This window comes from Aplidium turbinatum, chromosome 5 (genome assembly GCF_918807975.1).
Source record: "Aplidium turbinatum chromosome 5, kaAplTurb1.1, whole genome shotgun sequence".
Taxonomy (NCBI): Eukaryota; Metazoa; Chordata; class Ascidiacea; order Aplousobranchia; family Polyclinidae; genus Aplidium; species Aplidium turbinatum.
Window position 1 is genome coordinate 26,867,401 of NC_137476.1, and position 26,807 is coordinate 26,894,207.

General features: G+C 39.0%; 1 protein-coding gene across 1 annotated transcript; it reads left to right on the forward strand.

Moving 5' to 3' along the window:
- The first annotated feature begins 1,988 nt into the window (after positions 1-1,988).
- LOC145770043 (WD repeat-containing protein 81-like) lies at positions 1,989-25,579 on the forward strand. The gene is made up of 26 exons (XM_082581631.1): positions 1,989-2,363; positions 3,029-3,083; positions 5,959-6,061; positions 6,278-6,460; positions 8,010-8,192; positions 8,441-8,657; positions 9,314-9,388; positions 9,687-9,853; positions 10,688-10,975; positions 11,659-11,857; positions 12,417-12,624; positions 13,129-13,359; positions 13,827-13,953; positions 14,015-14,174; positions 14,439-14,623; positions 15,286-15,417; positions 15,989-16,076; positions 16,871-17,008; positions 17,645-17,869; positions 18,826-18,964; positions 19,095-19,230; positions 19,379-19,604; positions 19,936-20,117; positions 20,608-20,788; positions 22,483-22,636; positions 22,984-25,579. The coding sequence occupies exons 1-26, from the start codon at positions 1,992-1,994 to the stop codon at positions 23,139-23,141; spliced, it is 4,512 nt and encodes a 1,503-aa protein (XP_082437757.1). The 5' UTR covers positions 1,989-1,991; the 3' UTR covers positions 23,142-25,579.
- The last annotated feature ends 1,228 nt before the right edge of the window (positions 25,580-26,807 follow it).

Here is a 26,807-nt window from a genome sequence, read left to right on the forward strand (position 1 = left end):
TCGCTTGTACATTTCTCAAGGTGTTGCGACCGTGCCTAATCCTTGCATGAAGTAAATCATTTCCATCTCGAGCACGCTTTAACTTTTGCGTTTGTTCAGACTCCTGCTGTGTTATGGCAAGTAATATTGTTCGTTTTGATGGTCGGAAATAAAAAGTGAACTGAAGTATGTGACTTTAGAAATGCAACTTAATGTTTGATATTATTAAGTCTTTCATTCAATGCGCTGTCAAATAAATATCTATTTTGTATTCTTCTCCATTCCGACAACATTATTTTTATCAGTTCTGTTCATGTTCAGAATTTGTGCTGAAAATGCTCTCTGAACGTGCAGGTGGTTTATGGTTTTATTTGTATTAAAACTCGGGGCACCAATGCAGAGGTTCGAGGTTTTATTGTTGAATTAAATGTTTATTCCCCTGATGACAGCAGAACCGCTGCTGGCGTAACAAAGCTTCGATGGTACAAAGATAACGCAATGAGTCTCAAGTTCTTTTATTCGTGAGTTCGAATTGAATTTAGATTTTGAATTTGAAAAGTTATCTTATGAGTCTGAGTTAATTTTCAGTAATATTATGAGTCTCTGTTAAAATTGTTTTGTGCAGAGGTATATAAACCACTTTCAGAAAAATGAAAAAGCAAGCAGTTACGTAATTTAAAATTAGCAAATTTCAACAATGTTTACGAACTAGGGTGAACTCCTGGTGAGATTCCGTCGCAGAGGTGAACTGCGGATATAACGTTTTGTTAAAGCAGAGAAGATTGAAAGCGATGACTTGCCATTAAACAGAATCACTTGAGGAAAGCTGTCGGTGGAAGGTTATTTGAGTAAAAAATGATCCATTAAAATTATCTCGGTGCACAACAAGTGAGCCTTTTTTAAGAGACGCAAATGCTATGTGAGAATTACATTTTGTAGAAAGCTAAAAAAATGGAAATTCATTCGGGTCCCTACAAACGCACCAAATTCAATGTTAATTTTAAAAAATTTCTGGGTGAGGCCCCCCAGACCCCCCGCTGTTGCTTTGCCGTCACTGAACATCCTGTCAAAGTGGTCACGGTACGCCACTGCATGGTACAGGTAAAACAAATTTATTTGCGATTGGAAATTTTTAAAAGAGGTTTGATGAAATTGTGATAGTCTCTGGCAACACTGATATATGACAAGTTAAAAAAATTCCAATTTGGCAACTCTGTATTGTTGATTGATTTTTTTTATAGTGTTTGTATTTGTTTGGTTGGAAGGTTCTTCGACTTGAGGAAAGATGGAGGGCTGAGCAAGCCTAGTGAAAGAACGTTTTCTACATTCTTCAAATGTAGAAATAGTTATGCATATTTGGGCATTTTGCGAAGACAAGAAAAAGATGCAAAGAAACTTTCTAGTCTTGAGTGTGAAAAATATACCATTGAATTTATTTGGAATTGTGTGCGTGTGAGATGGCGATGGAAAATTTGCAGTTACTCATTTCCAATGACTTAAATATTCCTCATGCACTGATAAGATGCAAAAGTGAGACTGAAGCTACGTTGCTTGTAGAAAAGAAGTGGCTCTCAAACCTCCAAGAGTTCAACACAATTCCTCAGTGCAATGAACCTAAGAATTTATCAAAATATCAACTTTCAGCTGAACTGCATCATTCCACTTTTGTCACGGATGGATACGTGAAATTATTCATTTTGTTATGTGATGAAAAAGAGTCATCTCAGTGGAAAGGGAATGTAAATTTTAGTTTACAACATCGTACATTAGGTAATTTTTATGAGGAACTATCTCTTGATAATTTTGCTTACAGTTGGAAAAATGCTTACTCAAAATATAAAGACAGTTATATTTTGGAAAAACCGGAAGATGTTGACCAAGAAAGGTTATTTTTGAGTAAGTTTGAAGACAAATTTATCTCTGCCAATGCAAATGAAGAAAACATTTTAAAAAATAACAGTACTGATGATGATAAAGTGCATGTATGCATCCCATTGCACAACGATTTATCTATGCATTGCCTTCCAGTTTTGGTAAAAATTAAAGCTTCAAGTCGAGCCTATTGTCTCAAAAAATGCATATTGCATAGCGTTTATGATGCATTGATGTATAGTCCTACATTTTTGAGCACTTCTAACGCAAGACCGTTATTCCTATTTTTTCAACTTCTGAAATTAATGAGTTTTGTTTGTATCAATCTATCTTCACTTGACCTGGCATCTTTGACTTGGAGGCGAGTGGCATTAGATCAATTAATGTGGATCCAAGCAGACCTTCGTGAACACAAAATACCTCAGTGTTGCTCTGATGAATTTGATGAAGATACAAAGAAAGCTGTAACAACTGTCTCGTCTTCTACCTTGAACGAAGTCACTGATTTATGGGTAAGCATGTTGAGTTAGGCTACTGAACTAGTTCATTAGCTTATTACTCCAATCAGCTGGGGAGTGTCAGTGTTTTGTACCACAAGCCTTGTATATATAGATGCAATATGCTGCAGAGTGCAGACTGAAGTATAACTGCATTATGATGTATGTTGCTGCTACAACTAATTTTCACCATTTTATTATGTTTTCGGTTGCTTCTGTAACTGTCGGCTTTTACCAAGTCCATTAAAGTTAATACAGTATCTTATTATTGTTTGGCCATAATGTAATTTTCTGACCTTCTATTTCTGTGCTATTCTGTGAAATACACTCTGCAGTGAGATGTCTCTGCAATAGGTTGGCTGCAGTCAGTTGTCTTGTCACAGGTCACCCGCGACAGAATGTTGTGTACTGTACGGTACCCAAAATAAAAAACATCTGGAATTGTTGATCACTAGTTTGTGCTAGATTTAATCTTGTGTTGCTCAATTCATTAAAGGATATGTTTGTTTTTTATAATACCGTACAACATTTATATAGATTGATTTTGTTCTGTGCATGATGATCATAATATAAAATTCAAAAAGTGGAAATAGTCTTAAAGTGCAGTCGATACTATTTCAATAACTCATGGAGAAAATACAGGAGTCCAATATGCATGTCGTACTTGTGTTTAATTTTAGGTTGGTGGAAAACTCTCTAACTATGACTACCTCATGCACTTGAACAAGTTGGCAGGTTGGTAAATGAGTTTGTATTATGTGGGTCTGTATTTGAAGAGCTTGTTTCCAAAACCGCTTAGGCGCCACTTTTACCAAAATTGAGTTTAGAGTGTCATTAGGTAGAGTATTACCATAGGTACCTACTATCAATTCCTTTTTTTCCAAAACCTTCTCTTTCTGCTTCAAATTCGACACTAAAAATTGCGTTTTCTTCCAAAACCGCTTACGCGCCATCACACTTTGTTTCCAAAACCACTTGTATCCACAATTAACCAATCATATTAAGCCATTGTATCAGGTGACATATCGCTGATTGTTAAACCGTTTTTGTCATCGTTTCGTGATAAGCAGCAGTGTTACCATTTGGCAAATTTCACTACCAAATTCGAGATTTGGCAGAACTTTACGTTGTTTGGCAGTAAAATTTTGAGTTGGCAGAATTTTGGCAAACATTTTTGGTGAGTTGACAGTCAGTCTCTGGTCAGTTTGGCAAAATTTGAAATGTGTTTGGTAGTTTGAAGCATCTACTATCTGGCAACACTGATAAGCACTGTTATAGGCTTGCAGCCTATTGTTGCAGCTACCAACGGTGCTTAGACTGCTTAGTAGCCACTTGAGCTTTATAACTGTGTTTTTTTGCTTTGTTTAAAGTGGATTTGGATTGTGGTGATGAATTAGTGGTGGTCAGCTTGGAAAAATGGTTTCAAAAATTGGTTTCTGTCATTCTGGCAATTTTTATTCTCCAGTTTATTTCCAAAACCGCTTATATCCACATTTCTAATTTTATAAAAAGGCGATTCTAAGCCTTCTAATATTCCTTAGATCTGGACAAACGTCATGGCTCAATTCAGTAGGTAGTTATACATCGTTAGAAATCAAAAGCGCATTACATTTACCAAGCGAAACTGTCATAAACGTTTTTCGTGGTTTTCTCGAAATCACCAAAAGTGGATGTAAGCAATTTTGGAAACAAGCTCTTCATTTCTTGAATGGAAAAAATCAGTATAAATATATCTGTGTGGCTTCAAAGTTTGAATATTGTAGTTAAAATCCTTTACAAATATGTGGCACTGCCAAGCTTCCAAAGAAGCTTTATCAGTCTGCAGCTTTTGAATTTAGCTGGGCTATTGGCGTGTAAATGGTGAAATAATCCAACAAAATATAAATTGTGTCAAAAAAGTGCCGATATTAATTTCGAAGATCTGTTGATTACAGAAACCCAGGGCAGATGCAATTAAGTAGCCTTAGGGGGAATTTCAAGCTCAACACAATGGTGTCTAGGCCTACATTAATCTGACCTTGCAAATACATGAATAAAAATAAAGTTAAAGTGAATAAAGTTACTTTTGTCTGTTTTAGGGAGGGGATTGCCCCCTCTGGATCCGCCACTGCAGAAACCTAGTTAGCAAATCAACCCTTTTTTCACTAGTTTAACGTCAGCAGATTCAATCTTTCAGTTAAGGTTTATTTTTATTGGTCACAACTCAGGACTTCTTCCTAGTAACAACGTTCTATATATACGTAAAATCTGGAGCATTTTTAAGTAGAACCAGTGAACCACCTTTTTACTTTAACATTGCATTGAGTTTGTGGAGTGAGACATATGTTTCACATTGGTACGCTACTACAAGTCATAAATTTTGTTACCTTTTCCACGAAAACTAATTATTTGGTTGCTTGCGCAATGCGCATCATCCTACCCAGAGATGGGCAATTTGGGCTTGATCTTGAGGATCACTTTTATTTCAGTGATCTTGATCTAAGGTCACTTTTTTGTGTGATTTTGGTCTTGAAAAACAGTAAGATCAAGATCACTTTAAAAGTTGAAACTAAAGTTTACTTACAACATTGGGACACTTTTTGAGCTCGTACTGTAGAAAGTATTTTGTGGTAATTACATTACTAACATGGTAATGTAATTGGTTACGCGTCGGGCTCAAGATCACGCGGCGCTGGTTCGACTCTCGGGGTGTGCGCTTGAGCAACGCATTTCAGGACTGCTCTCCATTCAGCGGCACCTAGTGAATGGAATAATTTCTCGGCAACAACACTTCAACAATCGGAAAAAACTTCACTCTGCCAATCTCGGTAACCGGCCCTGCGTCAAGAGCCTCTACAAGTATGCGAACAAGTACCAGGAATAACCTATCAAGGCTTTGTCAGTCCAAGGATAAAGATTCACAAACCAAACCAAAACATCAAGTCACTGTTAAAATAATATGTGTCCAAAAAAAGTCGATTTAAAGTTTCAATAATTTGGTCAGTGTTGCCATTTCAAAAATTAAAAAGTTTTCTGAGTTAGTCATAATAAATAAGTTAACTTCCTTATATATATATATACTGTATATATATACTTTCTATTGTTGTATAACAAAAAATGATTCGACTTTGTTGATTGTTCACAACTTTGTTTTGCAAATTCTAAAAAAAAATGTTTGCTTTGACCCAATTTTAGATGATTAAAAAGTTTAGAATGGCAGTGCTAAAAGAGTTCCACTGTATAGTCGACTTTGGTCATGTAAAGTGGTTTATCTCACAAATTAACCTTGGTCAATAATTGTTTAGGGTCTGAGTATAAACAACTATAGTAAATCTAAAAACGGTTGCTACCTCTTTTTTGTATAGGCTAGCTTGTGCATTTTTTTGGAGTGATTTATCTGACCTCAGACCTCTAAACTTTTTTGATATCAGACAACAGTGTCAAGGTTGCCAGATGGGTAAATGGTTCAATAAAGATTAATATAATCTAGTAACACTTACAAATACGTAGTAGGTTAACATACAAGTTTAGAAGTTCTTGATCTTCAAGATCACCAAAACAGGTGATCTTGCCCATCTCTGACCATACCTTTTGCTAATACTTCAATTTATATATGGCAATGTATTAACAGGTCGTCGGTTCAATGACCCGAATCATCATCCCATATTACCATGGGTTTCTGATTTTTCAAGGTGTGACGGCGGTTGGAGAGATCTCACCAAATCAAAATACAGGTCAGAACAAGAACAGAATTATTTCATAGTATATAATAAATAATAATAAAGTTATGTATAAGTTATCATACTTTACAGAAACTAACTTTTTTAGTATGATATTAAGCTCAAGTCATCCGAAATCCGTGATAGGATGTTGAGTAGTGAAGGGTGAACTGGTAGCATAAACAATATAAACTATCCATAATTTTATTGAATTGTATCTTCACTCTTCAGGTTAAACAAAGGAGATGATCAACTTGAGTTGCAATATGCCATGGCTGCCAATGAAAAGCGATCACCTAACTCTGGCCACAATACTCACGTACCTCATCATGTACCTGACATGCTTTCTGATATCACCTTCTATGTGTATAAAGCAAGGACGATACCTCAAGACATACTCCAAAAGCATGTAAGGTATGATAAATCGTTTCTGGTTAGTGGTTACCCAAATCAAATTTCCACTGTATTTTCGGCCACATTAGATCATAAAGCACGGACGAAATAGTCTTGCAATAATCATCTTGCGAGCAAAAACATTTTTAAATAGTTAAAATGTTGCATCAGTGGAAACAAGTGTGCAATGTGCATGGGCACCAAATTTAGTTCAGATATCAATAGTTTTTATTACTGGGATAACGGATGTATCGGATATATTTTTAGCCGACTGGTTAACTGGATAATAACCGATAATTACCAGACAAACGCTCATCTGAAATTTGCAAAATATTCAATTGTTTTGGTGACAAATATTCGAGGATTTAGTATACCAAGGCCGCTCCCGTATGGTGGAAACAAAGGATATCCAAACTTGCTAAAAAAACACATTGGTAATGTTACTTAATTATGCTATCCGGTTTACTAACAAGATTATATCCAGTTCTAAATAGAAAAAATTCGTTAACCGCTATCTGGATAGTTCAGGGGTGTCCAAAGTGTGACCCGCCGGCAAAATCCGACCGGCGATACGTTTTTGTATGGCCCGCGCCCGTTGTTGCACAGTGTGTTATTTTTGGCCCGCAGACACACATAAATTAATCAAATCACACCAATTCAATTTGAATTTTTTTTGAATTGATGAAGACAGTATTTTCTCGCCCAAAAATCCAGGGGAGAAAAGCTAAAATCATTGTTGCGTCATAATTGCAAATTCGGTTTTTATTGCCTGAGAGCATTGTAATGAGTGATAGTCAAGCATTCATTCATTTTCTTGCTAGCTAGCAAATTCAACGACCGCTGCTAATTGGGCTTCTCTGCGAAGCTGCCAGCAACAACTTTGCAAAAATTTGCAATAAAACAAAAAAAATGTTGACGTTGTACGGTTCAATATCTTGTGTGAGCAGACGTTTTCCGTTATGAACTTAAATAAGAACCGCTTGAGATTAAAGCTGAGCGACTCCCATCTACGTGATATTTTCAGCTTGTCTACCATTAACCTCGAACCATACTTGATCTGGGAATAGAAATCAAGACGTCAATTTCATCCTTGACACTAACATGAGTGTGTTTGTCTGACGGAAAAGCGGATGACTTATGCAGCCTAACTTATGATATCTCGTGATATGTGTACAATGAAATACTTAAACCTGCACATTGCTTTGTTGTATGAAAATAACATTAAACAAATTACAATATTGCTATATATGCAATATGCATTTTTCTTTACGCAAAACTAGATTGTCAGAGGCTGTTGGCCCGCAGGCACTTCTGCATTATCAAATTTGGCCCTCCTGTGAAAAAGGTTGGACACCCCTGGGATAGTTTAAGCTTAATGAGCACCAAAGTCTGGAATTGGAAGGACAAGTGCAAACAATGTAACCTGGGAATGATTATAAGGATATCTGTTGCCATATGGGCAATGGCCTCTCAGACATGAAGTTACTTACCTGGAAACTCGTTTAAGTTTTATATCATTGTTCGAAAAACGTTCAGCCATTTTTGTCTTTAATATCCCATTATCTTTCAGGTCGTACTGGGAGCCGAATGAATATCCATCCAGCATCCAGAGGATGCAGGGGTGGACTCCTGATGAGTGCATCCCGGAGTTTTACAACGATCCTTCTATCTTTACTTCTCTCCATCAAGACATGACTGATTTGGCTGTTCCTGATTGGTGTGATTCACCGGAAGATTTTGTGTCAAAACATATGTAAGCTTATTGTAGTTACAGCGCTAAAACCTTTTATTTGCTTCATTTTGAATAACAACACAAAAATGTAAGTTTTTGAAAATGTAGCAAAAAGGTTGCATGATTTTCTTTTTAAAATTGTTTTTAAAAATCTCCTTTATTGGAAGCAAATTCTGTTTTTCACGTTGTATGTGTTCCAATAGTCATTGCAATTTTTACTTATTACTGTATTTTGTTTTTCACACTGTTTTTTTAACCCGTTTCAACAGGGCCATGCTTGAAAGTGACCCAGTGTCAAATCATTTACATGATTGGATCGACATAACATTTGGCTACAAGCTATCGGGTAAGCACGCTATACAGTCGTTAAACGTTTGCCGACAACTGGTTGACCAACACACCAAGCCGGTAACGCAGGGAATTGTCCAACTATTTAATTCTCCACATCCACAGAAGAGAATACCGAAACCCTATTTTCCTCATACGGTTAGTGCACTTGTAAAGTTCTTTTTTTGTTGGTATATGAGCTGAAGAGTTTACAACTTTAAACCTGCTATATTATTCAACCGCTCGTATAATAATAATAGCAGTTGTGTAGCGCTACGTCCATAGTGCAAACTGTGCTGCTGGGCGATGTACACTGTACGTGTTGATAATTTTATTCAGTGGTAAGGCTATTGTTCAGCAAAACAGAATGTTTTCAAACGAGTTTGGAATTTTTTTAAATTTCCAGTTTCTTTTTCACAATTAGGTAAGGAATTGCAGCAGCAACTTATGAAAGCTGTGGTTGCCTTGAATACCATATTGTGTCTTACATAAAGGGTTACATAACAGCAATCTTGAAGATGTGATTGACCTATACTGCAACACTTCAAACATAAACTTTACTCTGCCAAACTCGGTTCCCTGGCCTACGTCGGCAGATTAAGGCCACGACAACAGGGGTGGGCCGCGTGCGACCCTTTTCCACTTTGTATACCCTTTCATTTTCACAACCGGTCCTTGTGTATAAAAGGTTGCTTACCCTTGCTCTACAAGTATGCGGAACTGCCACGATCAAGCTTCTAAAGAAGCTTTTTCAGTTCGATGACAAATATTCTCACAATCAACCACATTGGTCAAAGTATGACGTGTTGTTTTAGATTCTGTCGAAAACAAGACTCAACAGCTCCAAAGAGCTGTCAGTTGATGGGAAGGAAATCAAAATTGAAGCAGAAGTACGATATATATAGCATTAAGTTTCACCGTATTTGCATAAAATATAGTGGCAATACATTTTATGCTTGCAATGCTTCGGTACCGTAGATGGTATGAAGTTGCGTGAAACCACAGTCTTTGCTCTGTTGTGGTGACTATTATATTGTGGATTTCTGATTACAATCATTATTATCATTGCAGTAAATAAATAGTGGTTAACAAAAACAATTTGTAAAACAATAATTCATTATCACTACTGACAAAGCCCATCAGTTCAGAAATTATTAAAAATAAATAAAGTAAATCAATTAATTTCAGTCCAGTCCTAACGACAAGCCGTCAGAAGCAGTGAGATCGGACGACACCGCAACATCAGACGAAGGTTATGTCGGACAGGCTATCCGGCTTCCCGACGACTATGAGCCCTTCGCTGCTCTCGACCAACTTGAGAAACTTTATAATTTTAAAGCATTTGAATTGGAAAGGTGTGTGCACCTGTGGAATACCGTGTCGCGTGGATAGCTGCACAAAACTTTGACCTAACGACTCCTTGCATTTTTTGTATTGATTCTAAAGTACGGCATACACGACAATGTCATCAATAGATTTCATTATATGAGAATGAAACGCAATTTGATAAAGAATTTTTCCGCGTCTTAAAACTATGTCGAAGTGCGTTTTTCAATATGCTAATTGTGACATCACCTACCTCGACGGTTCAAGGTTAGAGAAATTCCTGCGTTTTTATTAGTGTATCAACCAAAGCAAACCTTAAATCAAACGCTTGCTTGTAAACTGACTATTTTTACGGCGATGGTCGCAAATCTAGCACGACTGCAAAAGACAAGTAGCAAAAGCTTGCAGGGTTTCAAGCATTGTAAGTTTTAACAAACGGCGCCAAACGTTTTTAATTTGACAACCTTGTAGGCCATGTAGCTGTGTTGGACAAGACACCTTAGACGTACGTGGAAAATATTCAAAAACTGCATTCAACCATAACGTAATAGACTGCGGATTTTTTCGCACTTAGCCGTGTAATGAAGCTTCAGTGCGGGTACCAACTCCATGAAATGTCATTGTCATTCTGATCGCTACAAAGCCATTGTTGCTCTGCGTGGCACAGAAATTGTACTTGAACTGTGTTTGTTCAACTTGGGCATGCTTAAAGGAATGACGTACAAACTAATTTCTTCGCTAAAAATTTACCACCGTTTAATAGCCAAGACACAACAACCTTGTAGCAATACAACGTGATACATTGCAACCTGAGTTTTTACAAAAAACTGCTGCATAAAAACATAATAGATTCTTATTTTCAGATTGGAAATATCAACAGAACTACAAGAAACCTTGAAAAGCAGCCGAGACAAAATGTTGCAAAGTAGTGCACAAGAGATTACGTCCGATCGCAATATGTTGGTTTTCGTCTGTCTAACCTCTGAACTCTTCATGATACCTCACATCAAGTACTCCGGGACGCAATTGGCGTTGTCAGAGCGATTCGAAACAGCCGTACTGAGTTACCGCTCGAACAAACACGTATTTCCCATCACTGTAAGAGACGCTTTGGATTTTTTACTCAGCTGCTTGAAATATTCTGTAGAACGGTGAGACATCTTTTCACGATTTGTTTTGTACAAATTTTCAATTCCGTACGCGGTCGGTGGTTTTCACAGTTTTGTAGTTCAGTAGTTTTGCTTGCTGTAATTTTGTTGTTCATTTCGTTAGGTGGGGACTTGTATTTTTACGCCAAAACTTCACTATTGTGATATTGTTAAAGCGTTGATTGAGGACTACAGGCGACCCTGTTAAGAAAACACAAGCAAAACAAACGCTTGAGCCAATTGTGAAATTTCCTTGCGTCCCGTTGTGTTGGTTAACGTCACCTGAAGACGCGGCATAATATGTCAGATTTTGCTGGCTATTGCTATCAGCCTAACTGAAATTTTTTAAACTTCGCATTTTCTCATGTCTCTGCTAGGCAGCATAAGCTGTTATGATATCATCAGGCAGTCACAAATTGTGAAATGTGACTTGCAAGATTTCAGTCAGACGGTTGGCAAAAAATCTGCGAAATTTAGCAAAAGCTAACTAAGCTTTTTAAGACTTTGTAGTAACATAAACACGACGGAAACATTGCTTTGATCAAACATTGATAGGAATATTCAGTGAATATGGTTACCTGTTTTAGCGTTAGTGAGTGCAATGGGTGAACGAATGTGCATTGGACGCGGATACTCTTATGTGAAAAATAGCATAATCTCTGAGCCAACATACATTTGAATCACAGAACTTGCGTGGAACTCAGGAAAGAAGAAACAGGAATTTCGGAAAACGGACCAAAACCTAAGCGACGCAGACTCTTCAAGAACTCTACAAGTCGGGGCTACCCACCTCCCCGGCCCAAGCACTTCCTTTCTGAGCCTATGCAGATTGCCCAGTTCCCGATATACTTTGATAAGCTCCACAGCTTCATTGAACAGCTCGTGGTAAGTAGAGTGCCGTGCAGTCTCTGGCCGACAAATGAAGTAAAATAGACTTGGGTCGTTTATTTTTTCTTGAAGTTTTAAAAACTGTAAGGATTCATCACTGAAGTAAATCCGCTACCAGCGCAACAACGGCAATTGACTGATGGAATATTCATTTTAAGAGTTAGAAACCCGTGAGTAAACTCAACCTGGGGGTTTCGCATACTTTCAGATGCTTCGTAGCATGGAAGCAACTTATCTTCACTTCCCACCCAAAAGAGTTGATACATGATATTACGACTGAATCAATAGCATTAGTCAAATGTGTAATTAATTTGGACAAGAGCGAGTGGTTTGCAACTAACGTAAACGAGATTTCCAAGCCAAGACTTTATTCCCATATAACAGGAAAGTAATAAATTGCAATTTTCACTTATAAGTACCACTAGCAGTCTGGCATAACGATTAGACTTGGTGCACAGCTTATTTTAGTGGTACCAGCTGTTAGTTTTATTTTCATAATTTGCTTTCTGGCCTTGTAATGCTGTGTTTCTGCAGTATCTCTATGTACTGTTTGCAGAGATTGACAAACTATTATCAATTTCCACTCCAAGATGAGCACTTTGAAGCAGTAGAACGAGATTTAATCAATCTGCTGAGGAAATTACATGGTTGTCCTGAAGGCATGGACATTCTCGTGCCTCACATTGTCCGCTTACTCGATCAACCGATTCAGCATTCCGTCAATATTCTTCTGCTTGTCTTCGACCACATTGCCCAGGAGCTAGGTAAGATATTATTATGTAAGTTGAGATCGGTTATTGAGGGAGTTTTCGACATCACTCAGTGAGAATGTGAAGTACCAAGCTCGATGCACGATTCATGACGTGGACATCGCGACGTTATTTTTGATTTTCATTCCAACATTCTGGAAAGTTCTAAACTGTTTCGCCGATATGACTATTTCTTGTTTCAGATTGAATAATGCGTAGTTTATTTTATGTCATTGAACATATTGTGCTCGTAACTGGCAAGGAAGATAGATATAGAAGTTTTGCAACAAATAAATCAAAGCAGTTCTCCAATCAAAAAACAATTTTTTTACTGTTTTAACTTTTACTACTGTCATACTATTGTTTTTGCAGCAAGAGAGGTTATATTACTCTAACAGTTTGAAACCTTGGGAAAATGATGGAAGAAAAGTTTAAAAATGACTACGAAAGTTCTTATGATTTTTGTCAACTGTGTATTTTCACTTTTATTTCCTTAACATAAATGGTATATAATTTCAGGTCCTGAAAACACATGCAAACAACTCCTCCCCACAATCATTGCCATCTACAATAAAGTTGTCGCAGATTTGGCGATAGGCGCTGACGTCAGCAACTGCGACAATTTGGCGTCAGCTCTGTGCGACAAAATGTTTCTCGTGCAACTTCAGGCGCGACTGGGCCTCAATATCTTCCTCGAAACCTTTCCTTGCATCATAATTGAAGCTCTGGTGAAAAGTTCGGAATGCTACGGTAGGTTGCAACAACTGCTCCAAGAAGGTCGATTGTGTGCGCGTTTTAAACAGTGATTCTCAAACCTTTTTCGTTGCGACGCTTTTGAAAAAGTTTGTTGGACTTGCGACGCACCCAAGCGATAGGAATTTCAGTCATTTTTATTTGTGTCTCCAGCCTTCAAAAATTCCCAACCCTCACAAACTCTCAAAACCCCTCTTAACTTTGTTGCACCAAACATTGTGTTGTCCAGTGTAATCTATCTAAGGCTTTATCTTTGGAATTCTGCCTATCGTGGCTCGACCCGCTGTAAGCACAAGAAACTGCCACGATTAAGCTAGAAAATTATCTTTTTTGGTCTGCTTACAAAATTCGCAAACTGCTCCTTATCCAGTTCTACAAGCGACCAGCCAGTGTTTGCTTTGTGATCTATAGATGCTGGAATGTTTTCGCGCAGCAATCTTATAACCAACTCATCCATTGTTTAGACACCATTTCATCGAGTATTGAGTGGTTGCTTTCCAGCTTGGGTCCAACCATCGCGTCAAAATACGTCATACGACAGCTTCTTCTCAGCATCAGCGCATGTTACTGCGCAGACGCAAATGGACGTATGTATCTTCTAATTGTCCGCAGCACTGACTATTTTTTCATGATTGATGACGTCATTTGAAAGTCAATTCACGTCAGTACAAATGACGTCATTTTTTTTCTCAACAGAAAAGTCTTCAAGCGACGTACACTGCGAGCGAGTGATCGGGAGCCTCATATACGCTGCATCACTGTATGGCTCGGTCCTCTTCACCCTGCAGTACATTCCTCATATCTCGTTTTCTGTAAGTCGAATGCAATCGAGTGACTTGTGGTTTGCCGTTTAAAATTTATCTGTTTATCGAAATTGTTTCATTTTTGGAATATCTGTTTATACTTTCCCAAACAGCAATTCAACCGTTTTTACATTGATTCAACGTCTGCAGGAATCAATGTAAAAAAACGTTCAATTTGCTGTCTTGAGTTAGTCTTCAGGTCACGAGAAAGCAAGTCGTATAACGTTGATTTGACGTTGAAGTGTGTCACATTTCAATAAACTGCACCTCCAGGTTTCCTCGGCTATCTCCGGTACCTGCTTCACCGAGCGCTCGTACGCTGCACTGGAGGCTTCCACAACTCTCCTCACATGCATCGTCCCTTACATGAGCGACCACGCTCTGATGGAGCAACTTAACAGGCTCTCGAAGGAGATCATCATGCCACTCATTGGCGTCATCTCATCCAATCATGTCAGGTGTGTGTTGTTATACTTTGTTAAATATTTTTTTTCAATTTTTATTCATGTGCATTTGTGCCGATAGTTTTGGTGTCCAACTAAAGTGTAGCATTAGAAGTGCCAAGCAGAAGAAAACCTCTTCTTGATTTGTGGTGTTACATTTGATTAATTTCTTGTATCTTGTGTTTCTTGGTTGAGCCATTGAGTTGATTTTGTCATTGTTTGGTATTATTTTATGAGCGACTTTTTCTCTTTAACTTTATTAGCCTTTAATTTATCCAGGGGTTGTTGACCTGATTACCGAACAGTTTCACGAGATGTGTAACAACATTTGCAAACACATCACCATCACGCTCATATGATAAATGAAATTGTTATTTCTTCAACACAATCTGATTAGACTTCGGCTGCATAGCCGAGTGGTGAGAGCCCTGGAACGCAGTCTAAAGGGCGCCGGTTCGACACCGCTCAAGAGCATGCGGCTGTGTCTTTGGCAGGACACTTAAAGGCATGCTGAAGGTGGACACCGAAGATTGGCTTCCTTGCCTTCCCGTCCACTTAATTTAAATCTTCAACCACTGGATGTAAGCCTGGATACGACAAACAATTAACAAAAAACACAATCTGATGGAAAACAAAATGGCGAGTTTTGTTTTTTGATCATCTTTGACTGTCTGCAGGTTTCCAGGGGGTGGGGAGCAACGGAAGCGGCTCTGTCTGAAAGTGATTGATATTCTTGTCTGCATTGCTCTACGCATCGGCCGAGAGATGTCCCGTTTGCATTTGACTGATTTGTTACATTCTTTTTTCAGGTATGGAATATCCCTTTGAAAAAGTTTATTTTCTTATCAACAACGTTTGAGTCAATCACATAAACGCTGCAATCGGCTGTCAGTTACTGAAAAGATGTCACTACGCGATATCTCTCTCTCTCCATTTTTCTTTATAGAAGCCTGGTTTTCATCCCGAAACATCAGGGTCGACCAATTGTCTGCAGCGACTCCTCCACTTCTCTCTGTCGTTTAGCATCTTCAAGTTTTTTTTGTCAGCTCTTCCTTCATTGTGTCTTTCCATGTTTTCTGTGGTCTTCTCTTTCCCGTCTTTTTGATGAATACATTATTCGCGATGCGATGCAGTGCTGAATTTTAGGCTTGCGGACGCAGGACGCGGCACACCACCGCCTTGATTCAACATTGTTATGTTTTGTAACTGAAACTTGGAAGACGAAAAATGCTAATTAGAAGTATTGACATAAAATTTGTGAAGTAAAGTATTTGTTTATAATTTGAACGATTTAGTTTTGTCACCGGAGTTTTACACCTATTCGATTCAACTTATGAGCGAGTTTTTAAACGTAAAATTACGTCTAAAATGTATATTTAGCAACTTCCTCCCTCATAACACCACAGCTTCTGACGCAAGCGCCAACACTGGGGAGGATTTGTACTGTTTTGAAGACGACGGAATTGAGGTAAAAACGATGTTTGCAAAGATTCACAAATTCCTTCTCGTGTAGAGAAAATTCTTCGCTCTCAAGCTTCAGCTCTTGTAACGTTGATAATATAACAGCGTATCTTCAAAGATAGTTTGCTTGGAAAACGCAAAAAGAAAAACTGAAGGTTTTATTCAGAGTATTATACTTTTCATCATCATAATCCATCGTCGGTTTGTTCCCCACTAGTGGGGGTGGCCGATTGTTTCCGCGCAGCAATTGTTTTTATCCCTTTTCTCCATTTCACCCTGTCCCTTGCATCTTCCTCCTTCAGTCCGACTTTTTTAAATTCATCCTTTACTTGTTGTTTCCACGTTCTTCTTGGACGACCGCGTTTCCTCTTCCCATCCACCTTTAGATCTAGTGCCTTTCTAAGAAAACTTCCTTCCTCCCTCCTTATCACATGTCCATACCATCTTACTCCATTTGCCCTTGCCATTTGGTCTATGGTCTCTCTCATCTCTAGCATATCCAACAATTCTTCAGTCCTTTTTTCCCTTCTCGTTTTCACCCCACACATTGCTCTCACCATTGACCTTTCCGTTCTTCTCAGGATTGCCAGTTATTATACTTTTAATTTTATTTAAATAAAATTTAGTATGACCCAAACCCTTTGTATCTCCGTGTATATTAGTCTCATTCATTCATAATGTAACTTTTTGCTGTATTTAGTTTTTCGCTTTATAATGGAATGTTACAAAAATATTGACAAATCCAAGTAAATTGACCGATTTGTGCAACTTTCTTGACCGATTCGTTTATACTTTGTCCAGTTTGGCGATCTTGATGCAATTTCATCCACTTTGGAGCCAGAATTGGATTCAATAACCGCCGCCGTTCAATATGGCGAATTGAGCAGTCCATTGGATAAATCCCCTGCCGATGCAGAAGCTAAAGACGAAGCGACTGTTGTGAGTGCTTTCAAACATCGGCTTGATCAGTTCGCTTTTTCGAACGCGAAACTGGATTCGTCGTTAAGTAAATTTTGGATGGTTTTCAGTAATTTACTTAATCTTGCCATTCTGGTAGCCTTGGTAGGTAGGAATTTTACGCATTTGCTTTGTCAGACTCGGTTGTACAAGCTCTGTGCATCGTTCAAGCGTCAGCAGTCAAGCGCTACTACATTTCATTTTTCAAACCTGCCCCGAACCCGAAATCTGATTTGAAGCGCAAATTTTAAATTTTCTGGTTTTATCAATTCGACAAGGACAAGATGGGCAACATAAATGTGCAAAGAATTCCCGTACATTAAAAAAAAAACAACAACAACTTAACCTCAAATTTCACCCAAAAGCCACTTGCGGCTTCCAATGCTGCTACAGTGACATTGTTATCTGAGAACAGAGCAATACACATTTAACTGTTATCAGTTTCCTGTTTAAAAATAACATGATCGTAGAAACATTATCATCTCTCAGTGAAATTAACTTCTGTATGTGTTGCGAAAGAACTGTTAGAAGCAAGAAAAACAAAAGTTATTACTTCTAGCACGATTCTATTCAAACAAATCCCTCACTGAATAAACATGACGTTGGTTTTCGCTCTAGCTAAAAAGAAGCGGACGTCTTGCGTCAGTTGACGCAAAGCTGATGGAAGAAATAAACGTCGAACTTCGTGAGGCCTTCTGCCCGGAGGCTGCCTGCCACGCGTACATCCCGTTTGCTCGCCTGATGGGAAGCATCCACATGGAGAGGATACTCAAGGACCACCACGATGTTGTGCAGAATCTCAGTCTTCAATCCTCCAACCTGACCTCAGAAGCCAAGGCAAAGGTACGGAGTGCTTCGCGTCATATGATATTTTTTGTTAGTGATGCTTTATCATGAGCTATGATCACAATCACATGACGTTTTGCGTGATTGCGTTTGCATCAGAAATTACGAAAGACGTAAGGTTTCTACAATATTTCAATTTTTTCTTTTTTTCCAAAAGCGTTCTTTTATGAAAGTGACCCTGTTACCAATACCTTACTCCCAATAAATATAATTCTCTATGCGTTGAACCAGACATAAGTGTTGAGAATCCAGACAGTGCCATGTCATATTTTTTAAAACAGGTTATTCAGATACCCTTTAGCCTTAACTACTGTACTCTACTGAGCGTGTGTGGTAATGCAATTAGTGGCAAGTGAAATTTAGAGATCACTTGACAGTGGAGCAACATCACTGAAACGCCTGGTCAATCTAATCAAAAAAATGAAGAGCCCAAAACGTAACAAACGTTTCGTAAACGAAGCTGTTTGCATCTTTAACTCTGTTGAGCCACTATTATCAATCAATATCTCATCAACAGCATGGAAGATGAAAACAGGTTTCTTTTCAAAAAGTTTGCTGAACATGAGTTTAGTATCTGCGGTACATTTTGGACTATTTATGTTTTGATTATTTGGCAATAATTTGTGGAAACACGTTTCAACATGGGCACGAAATTGGCTTTATCGACCACTCAATTCAACTCTACCTCATCTGGTCTAAGTCTTGATTCGATAAAAGACAAAGTTTTGCATGCTAACGCATTGAATAACTTGCATGGCGATAGTGATGACTGATGATGAAGATTCCGTAAAGAACAGTCATGATCTCGGTCTAATGCGCCATCTTTATAACTTATCGGTTCTTGTTAGTGTTTTTTTTTTCTTTTTTTTTTTTAGAAACTTTAAAAAAGTCGAGTTCTAATCTTGTTGCGGTAATCGAAATTTCAAAATGACGTAACGTCTTGTGTTGTGTAGCTATCCGACGGTATGAAAGAAGTGAAGAGCAGTGCGGAAATATCGTCAGTCGGTAATCGAATTGTTGTGGAGGACAAACAAGAAGTTGCCGAAAACGTTGTCATTTCTGTCGACTCCACGCAACAGAAAGAATTGAAAGGTAAAAACAACACATATTTGCATGATGTAAAAACAACATGTTATCAATTCACATCGCAAACTTACGTGGCTGAAACTGAAAAACCTCGATGTTCAAATCCAAACTGTCACATTGCTGATTCATTCTTCAGGTGACGACAGCAGTTACTTGAAAGGGAACTGGCTGGCTTACTGGGAGCACGAGATAGGACTGGCCCCCGATGACAGTCACATCCACTTCAACCAAATCGATCTTCAATCTTTCCAGGGCCATTCTGCCGCTGTCAGGTGAATTGGTCATTCTTCACGCCCCCACGACCTGCACTGATCATCGATTTTAGGTCTAAATCTTGATCTGATTTGAACGTTTGATGATGTTAGGTTTGCAGTTGTTATTTCGACAATTTCAAAAATGTTCGACTTTTTCTTTTTACAGATCGACCTACGTCAGCGGCTCTGAAGAGTGGTTCATGTCAGCCAGCAAAGATAAGACTGTGAAGATATGGTCGCTGCAGTGCGGGAACAATGACACCACTCAGCCACTCTTCGTTTATAAACAACACAAGAAACCAGTCTTCTACACAAACTTAGTTGAAGCCGATCATAAGGTCGTGTCGTGCGATGGCAGCTTGCACATATGGGATCCATACACTGGCCAACAGGTACATACATTCAAGATAAACGTGCTATTCCCAGACATCTGTCGACGTATTCGTCTGTAGACGTTGAATCAATATCAAAAGCGACTGATTTTCTGTCTGGGTTATTACATTATTCTTCTTGCTTGTGAGGCAGCAATTCAAACAACATCTCGCAACTGCTAGAATTAGTTTTGATTGTTGAATTCTCTTCATGACGTCAAGATGAATGTTATGTTTCCATTTTTCTTGTAAACAACAAATTTTAACACTCACTCTGAACCTTTTGTAACATGCATGTTCATTGTTCAAACGTGCAACTTCGACAAGCCATTGCACCATTTTCCTTTCACAGATCAGCAGTTTGGAAAGCAACGATTTCAAAGCGAACGTTTTGTCGCTCTCCCTCGCGCCAGCTCCGCACCGCCAACTGCTCGTGGTGACATCCGATTCAGTTTTGAAAGTTGTCGATCTTCGGACCGACTTGCTCGCTCAGGAATACAAGACTGTCATTGGGCCTTCAGTTGGCGTACCAAGGTTAGAAATCCTTTTCCGATTTTTGACTTTAAATTTAAAACTGAATGTAAGTAGCTTGTCTTTTCGGTAAGGTTTTAATTATCCTGTTAATTCAAGTCTTACAAGATCATTTCGACTCTCTTCATTTTGCTTCAAATAAGCCTGGTCTTCTCGAAACATCTAGGTCCACCAGTTGTCTGCAGCTACTCCGTTTCTTTCTAAGATCAACTCGATTTGAAATATCGTGACGTCAAGATGCCAATGTAGCAGACGAAAGGCAAGAAAACGAATTTGTGTTCATCTCGAACCGTTTTACCAATTGTCTTGCCAAGAACCAGTCGTGCTTTTGAAGGGTTTCAAACCAACGTCCTTTCGAACATCTGTCCTACGCTCTCACCACTCAGACACGCAGCCGACGTATGAGATATAAAAAGGATGCATTTTGATCCACTGGTCGATCTTGAGGAATTCAACTTTTTTTCACTTCTCGAAGCATCTTTTATTCTTCCAGATCTGTGTGCTCCAGTGGTAACTACGCCGCGGTGGGCTTCAGCTCCGGAGTCTTGTCTCTCCTGGACATCCGGATGGGTCCCATCCTCCGGATGTGGCAGGCTCACGACAGTGACGTCATCACGTCATCGTACGTGACCGGAAACACATTCGTGACCGCTTCCGCTGACCAAACCATAGCTGTGAGTGTTGGGCCTGTTGGCTTTGTATTCGTGTGTGGAAGTCATTGGTAGCGTAGACAAATATTTTTGCAAAGTAGTTATTTTGGTGTGTCGAAATGGTGCTTGAGCACTTAAAAAATATTTACGTTACCTTGCGTAGTGACGCACGTAAATGTACGTCACGTTGCGAGTCACGTGTATTTTGGTGTGTCGAGATGGTGCTCGACATGGGCTCTATCCAAGGGGGGGTGAGGGGGGTGATCACCCCCCCACTAATTGGAGTGGGGGTGTGATCAATGCAAAATCACCCCCCCCACTCATTTGGCTTTGAAAAGGTTTTGTGATATTTTATTGATCAAATTTTGAAAAAAAATATTTTCGCTATTAGCAGATTTTAAATTTTTTTCAATATGAATTTTCAGTATGAATATATATTTCATTTTAATAAGATTTTTTGGTTTGGCAACCCTGAACTACGAGCCAGGCGTTTACACTGTGTTTTAACCAGTGGTGTAAGCGCATACAAAAAATATTGACGCCGTCAGCGTAAACACAAACGTTCGAAAAACCATACGCCGTATAAACCGTATAAAATATCAACGTAACTTGTAAAAAAAGTTGACGGCGTCAGCGTCAGCGCATACACCAGCGTAAACTAATTTTGTTTGCTAGGTGCCAAACATTCACACGGTATAAACCACTCGAAACAAACAAGTTTTATTTTGAATTTCCACGAAGAAACACAAGCATCTGAAAGTGTTCATCTGAAATTTTGCTGTGTTTTGGTTCGAATATGTCTTTGCCCATTGAAAACATTCTTTCAACTGCAGCGCTGGAAGGTATTGGCGTGTTGTAGCGAAAAAAAGTATGCGTTGACGCTATGCGCTAAAAAAACGCGAAAACTTTACGGCGTAGCCTCAAGCGACAACTATCCAAAAAAATGTGGCCCTACGCCGCAAGCATGCGGCGTAGAATTTGCGGCGTATACGTACATCTCTGGTTTTAACTTAGTCTGCTTGGTAGCCACTTTAACAAGAAAAAATTCTGCCACTGCAAATTACTAGAATGACACCGCCAACCAATCAGAACATGTTATAAGAGGCTACCGTCCAATTGTGACCTTTCTCGCATTGCACTCAGCCAGAAAGTTAATCCTTGTTTTGAACTTTATTTGGTAATTACAGAAGAAAAAAGAGCAATAGCAGTTGTGAGAATGGAACCCACGTCAATGAAATGACTACTTTCTAACCCTAACCCCTATGCCAACCAGCTGACAGAAAATCCAGCACTTGATTTGCTTTGTATCATCTTCTTTTCGCCCTTTTTCGCATCATGGAAAACGTAGTTTATGATTGGTTCGAGTTTTCATTTGCAGTGGCAGAATTATTTCTTGTTAAGTGACTACCAGTTTGCTTACCCAAAAATGCCCTTTCCGAAACATACTTTGTGAAATGACTTGGAACCCCTGTGCTCCCATCAGAGTGAAGCTGATGCTGCAATGGGGGGTCTGGGGGGCGCAGCCCCCCAGAAGTTGAAATGACTATGACGATTTTAGCCCACTGTCCAAAAATCACCCCCCCGAATTCTAAAAGTGGATAGAGCCCCTGGTGCTCGATCACTTAAAACAATTTCCCGTTACTTTGCGTAGTGATGCACGTAAATTTACGTCACGTTGCGTAGTGACGCACGTCGAGTTACGTTTATCTACATAACAGTACTGGGAGACGGGAAACCTTGTTCCGACCATGGTGTATCGCTCAATACCGGAGCCGGTGCACGTTGTCCGGACCTTCCACAACGAGATCCTCTCGGCATCTTCCTCCAATCGCATCCTCGTACACACCTTGCCCATGAAGAACTCAAACGGAGGTAGAAAAATATTTTTGTGTTTTCTTTTTTTCTTCACATCACTACTACATTGGTTCTACGTCTCATGATGTAAAACTTAGCTGTACTTGCTAGAAATAAACGTTGAATATATTTGATGCAACAGAACTCGCCATCTGGCTCCATGTATTTTATTTCAATGATAACTGGCTTCTGTTTGTTTTATGTATTATCCCATCGGGAAATCAGTTCTTTGTACATTGATTCAACGTTTGTTGACATGCAGAGAGTCAATATAAAAAGAGACTGATTTCTCGGCCGGACGTAGAATGACGGAATTACGTTCATAAACGTTCGATCAACCACTAAAAATTACTTCACGTTCTTAGATTCCACTACACTGAAAGCTCAACTCGATAAACCCACTGCTGCCACAAAGCTCAGATCCGACGTCCTTCGAGGAAGCCTGACCACATTCTCAATCCTTTCGATGAAGCGTCAGTTGCTGGTGGCTTCTGATACTGGGAACATCAAATTGCTAGCTTAATGTTCATGTTGTTATGCTCTTACGTCAAGTTTGGTATAACCACTTCAGGGCGTGGGTTGGTCCCCAGACAACAAATCAAGCGTTTTTATACATTGATTCAACGTCTGCAGACGTTGAATCAATGTAAAAAACGCTTGATTTGTTGTCTGGGTCGGTTGAGCGTTTTCCATGGATAGTTTCACCCATTATTTGCTATTTGTTTCTCAGCAGCCGATTTGCTCGCTGTTCTAGTGAGTACTCACTACTCAGCCTTGTGCTGACTGCCAGGAAAAACGCTCTTTTCTTGCATTAACATCACATATTTGTGATATCCGGGTTTGCAGTCACCAGAAGAGCGCAAAATATTATTTTACAATTGTTTGTTACGTCAAGTTAAAAACTTCAGTTATCGTTTTGAAATTAAATCTACTTTTTCACGCGTTAATGAATTGTATTTACGAACCTCTTTTGTGGAGCACTGCTCTTTTCTGATGGAGAATTCCTTATAAACGAATTCTTAGTTCATGCCAAAGTTAGCAGCCTGTTGCTTGTATCGCTAAAGTTATTCTGCATTTGTACGTACTGAGCAGTGGACTGCAGTGCGTAATTAACTGTGCTTTTTTTTAACATAATCTCATTTGATTTATACTGTCGATCGCTTTCTAGGTTTTTTTCAATATTTCAAAAAGCCAAAGCTATTACGTAATTTTTTTGCATGGTGTTGCAAAAATGTGTCAATGTGTTAAATATGAGTTATCTTTTTTGACACCCCCTGTATTTTATAACAAAACTATGGCATACCATATGATCAGTGGCGTCACGGGTTCGCAACCCGCATGGTGCACCTTGCTTATTTTTTGCTTGAGCTTTGTTGACCGTAAGGGAAATTAGGCGATTCATCTGTTTATCAATCCAGATTAAAAATAAATTACAAAGATGTTGGACGGACCAAAAAGGTCTCATTCCACCAAGAAAGCATTAAAAAAATCTCATTGCTAGGCATGTAGTAATTCTACGTAACAGAATGTTACTTCTTTGTTGTTTTTGTGATTTGTGCGTGATTAAATGGTTTTATCCAGCGCTGTTCTCACCATCAAGCGGATCTGTGTCGTTGACTTGTTCGATACCGCGCCAAGTCAACGTGCAAAAAGTTTATTTTTCATTGTATTTACATCAAAACACTGCGAGGAAAAGCTATATTCTATTTCGTGCGGTATACGAAATACAAAACGTGAAATACATTTGCAGTGCTTAACCCTTGCATAAAACCAGTCATTTGTACGTTGATTTTATGTCTACAGACGTTAAAAACTGATTTATTGATGGAAGAAAAATGCCAATCTTTTCATAACCCTGCAAACAAGCTTTGCAGAATTGTGGTTGACGTTGACATGTCCAGTGTTGGGTTGTTTTTTTGACTTCTTTTCAGTTTTTAGCAGAACAGACTTATTTTAATCAAAAAATGGAGAGCCCAAAATGTAGATACCAAACTCATGTTCAGCAAACAAACGTTTCGAAAACTATACTGTCTTCTTCGAAACGTTTGTTTGCTGAACATGAGTTTGGTATCTACATTTTGGGCTCTTTATTTTTTGATTAGACTTATTTTGTTTTCTAACTTAACCCACCGCAAACGTCACTGAGCCATGAACTAAATGATCATCTTGCCATACCGTAGATTTTTTTAATTCCACTGCGACCAATGAAATCATTTCCTGCTATCGCATCACATTCCTCGCGTTGTAGCCGCCAACTTCTCAGTGCCAGTCAGTCGAACCCTCTGTCTAAGCATTGACATACGTACATTATTCTCATTTTAATTTGTACTAACCTACATGTGTAAGGAATGCGGGTGGGTTAAAAATACTTCAGGCAAACACCGATTTCGTGTAAGTTGGATACACCTCCGTTTCAAGGTGCCTGTCGATCACATCTTGTTCACAAACATGTCTGAAGATTTTTTTTCAATACGCATTTTATCATTTCGACGTTGTTCAACTGGAGTGTGATGTAAAAAGGTGACTTTTATTTTGTGCTTTATTGCCAGTATACATAATAATTTAACGTTTTCAGACGTTGAAATTACGTAAAAGAAGGACAATATCCTGTTTGGCTTATTTTGAAATACTAATGGCACTCTGCTAAATTTTGTGAGAATGACCTTGTGATATCAGTATGATAACAAGCAACCCAAACAGCAAAATTCGTCATTTTTCCATTGATTTAACGTGTGCAGATCAACGTCTACAGACGTTCAATCAATGTAAAAATGACGAATTTTGCTGTCTGAGAATGTAGTTGACCTCACGTGCCCATCGATTCATTCGGTCCTTAGCTTGTCTCTTACGAAGCATCTTCTGACTCTGTTGAGTGTTAATGTTGCTTTAGAATTTCTTTACCATCAAATTGACGCTTTTTTATCAAACGCAATCAAGTGCAATAAATCTTACGTCACGATCGATGAGTTGATTGCTTTCGTTACGTCATAGCTTCCACAATGTTTTTGAGTTGTCTTTGCGCTGATTGGCTACAAGTGGTTTTCACTTCATCCTGCAATACAGTTCATCTTTAGCATCAAATGATGCTGTAGACTCCAGCTTTGGGCGTGGTGGCACTTGTGACAAATCTATACCTATTCTTTCATCCAGTAGCCGACTCTGTGAATCAAATCTGCTGCCAGCTGCATCCAATAAGCGCAAAGTTTTTGTAATGCTAAAGTTCTATAATCGATTAATTCTTTATCCTTGAACTGAGAAAGTTTCTTGGAGAGATAAATTGTGGCAGCTGCACATGCTTGTAGTGGCTTTGAACCAGGGACGCAGGCCCGGTCACTGAGATGGACAAAGTAAAGTTCCCGCTTGTTGCATGTGAATTATTCCATCCCCACCAGACGCCGCTGAATGGAGAGCTGTCCTTGAAATGCTTGCTTCAAGCACACACCTTGAGAGTCAAACCAAAAAAAGAGTTATGCCAGGGGTGGAGAGTCAAACCCACGTCATCGATATGTATTCCTTAACCCTCTGGGCCACCCTGGCTACTGCGGAAGGTTCACTAAATTATTTCCTATCAGAACTGTTAGCGCTTTTTCTTTGTTCTACCTCTAACTTCTGATTGGTTGAAACGCTATTTTACATATACCGTAGCCTACTTCTGATTGCTTTGAAACTTTACTGACTTACAAAAGTTGTTAGGTACCGTATGTTAAAGTGGCTACCGTTGTTTGAGGTCTGATCAGCATTCAACTAACCATGATGACCGCGTCATTTTTACTGATTGATTGAATTTTTATCTTCGGACTGGAAAAGCTTCTTTGAGAGCTTAGCTCTAGCAGTTTCGCATACTTGTAGGCTTTGGACCACTTACGCAGACCCGCTCACCGAGATTGACAAGAGTGTAGTTTCCGATTGTTGAAGTCTTGTTGCTGGGGAATTATTCCATCCATTAGGTACCGCTGAATGGAAAGCAGTCCCGATAATGCGTTGCTCAAGCGCATACCCCGAGAGTCGAACCAGCGGGGTGTGCTCTAGAGCAGGGGTCACCAACTGGCAGCCCGCCACGCTGTATCGCTGCGGCCCGCGGAATGTATCAGCGTACAAGTATAACCAAAAATACTTTTCTTGAGGAGTTAAAGAGCACGAAGGCAAAAAATACTTTTCGGGAAGCATATTTTCGCTTTGCATACGATTC

Excerpts from the sequence above, each read along its gene's own strand:
- LOC145770043 (XM_082581631.1), top strand. The coding sequence starts at position 1,992 with ATGCATTGCCTTCCAGTTTTGGTAAAAATTAAAGCTTCAAGTCGAGCC. Across the intron at positions 6,461-8,009 it reads ATACTCCAAAAGCATGTAAG|GTCGTACTGGGAGCCGAATG; the intron begins GTATGATAAATC and ends ATTATCTTTCAG. Across the intron at positions 14,175-14,438 it reads TTCCTCATATCTCGTTTTCT|GTTTCCTCGGCTATCTCCGG; the intron begins GTAAGTCGAATG and ends CTGCACCTCCAG.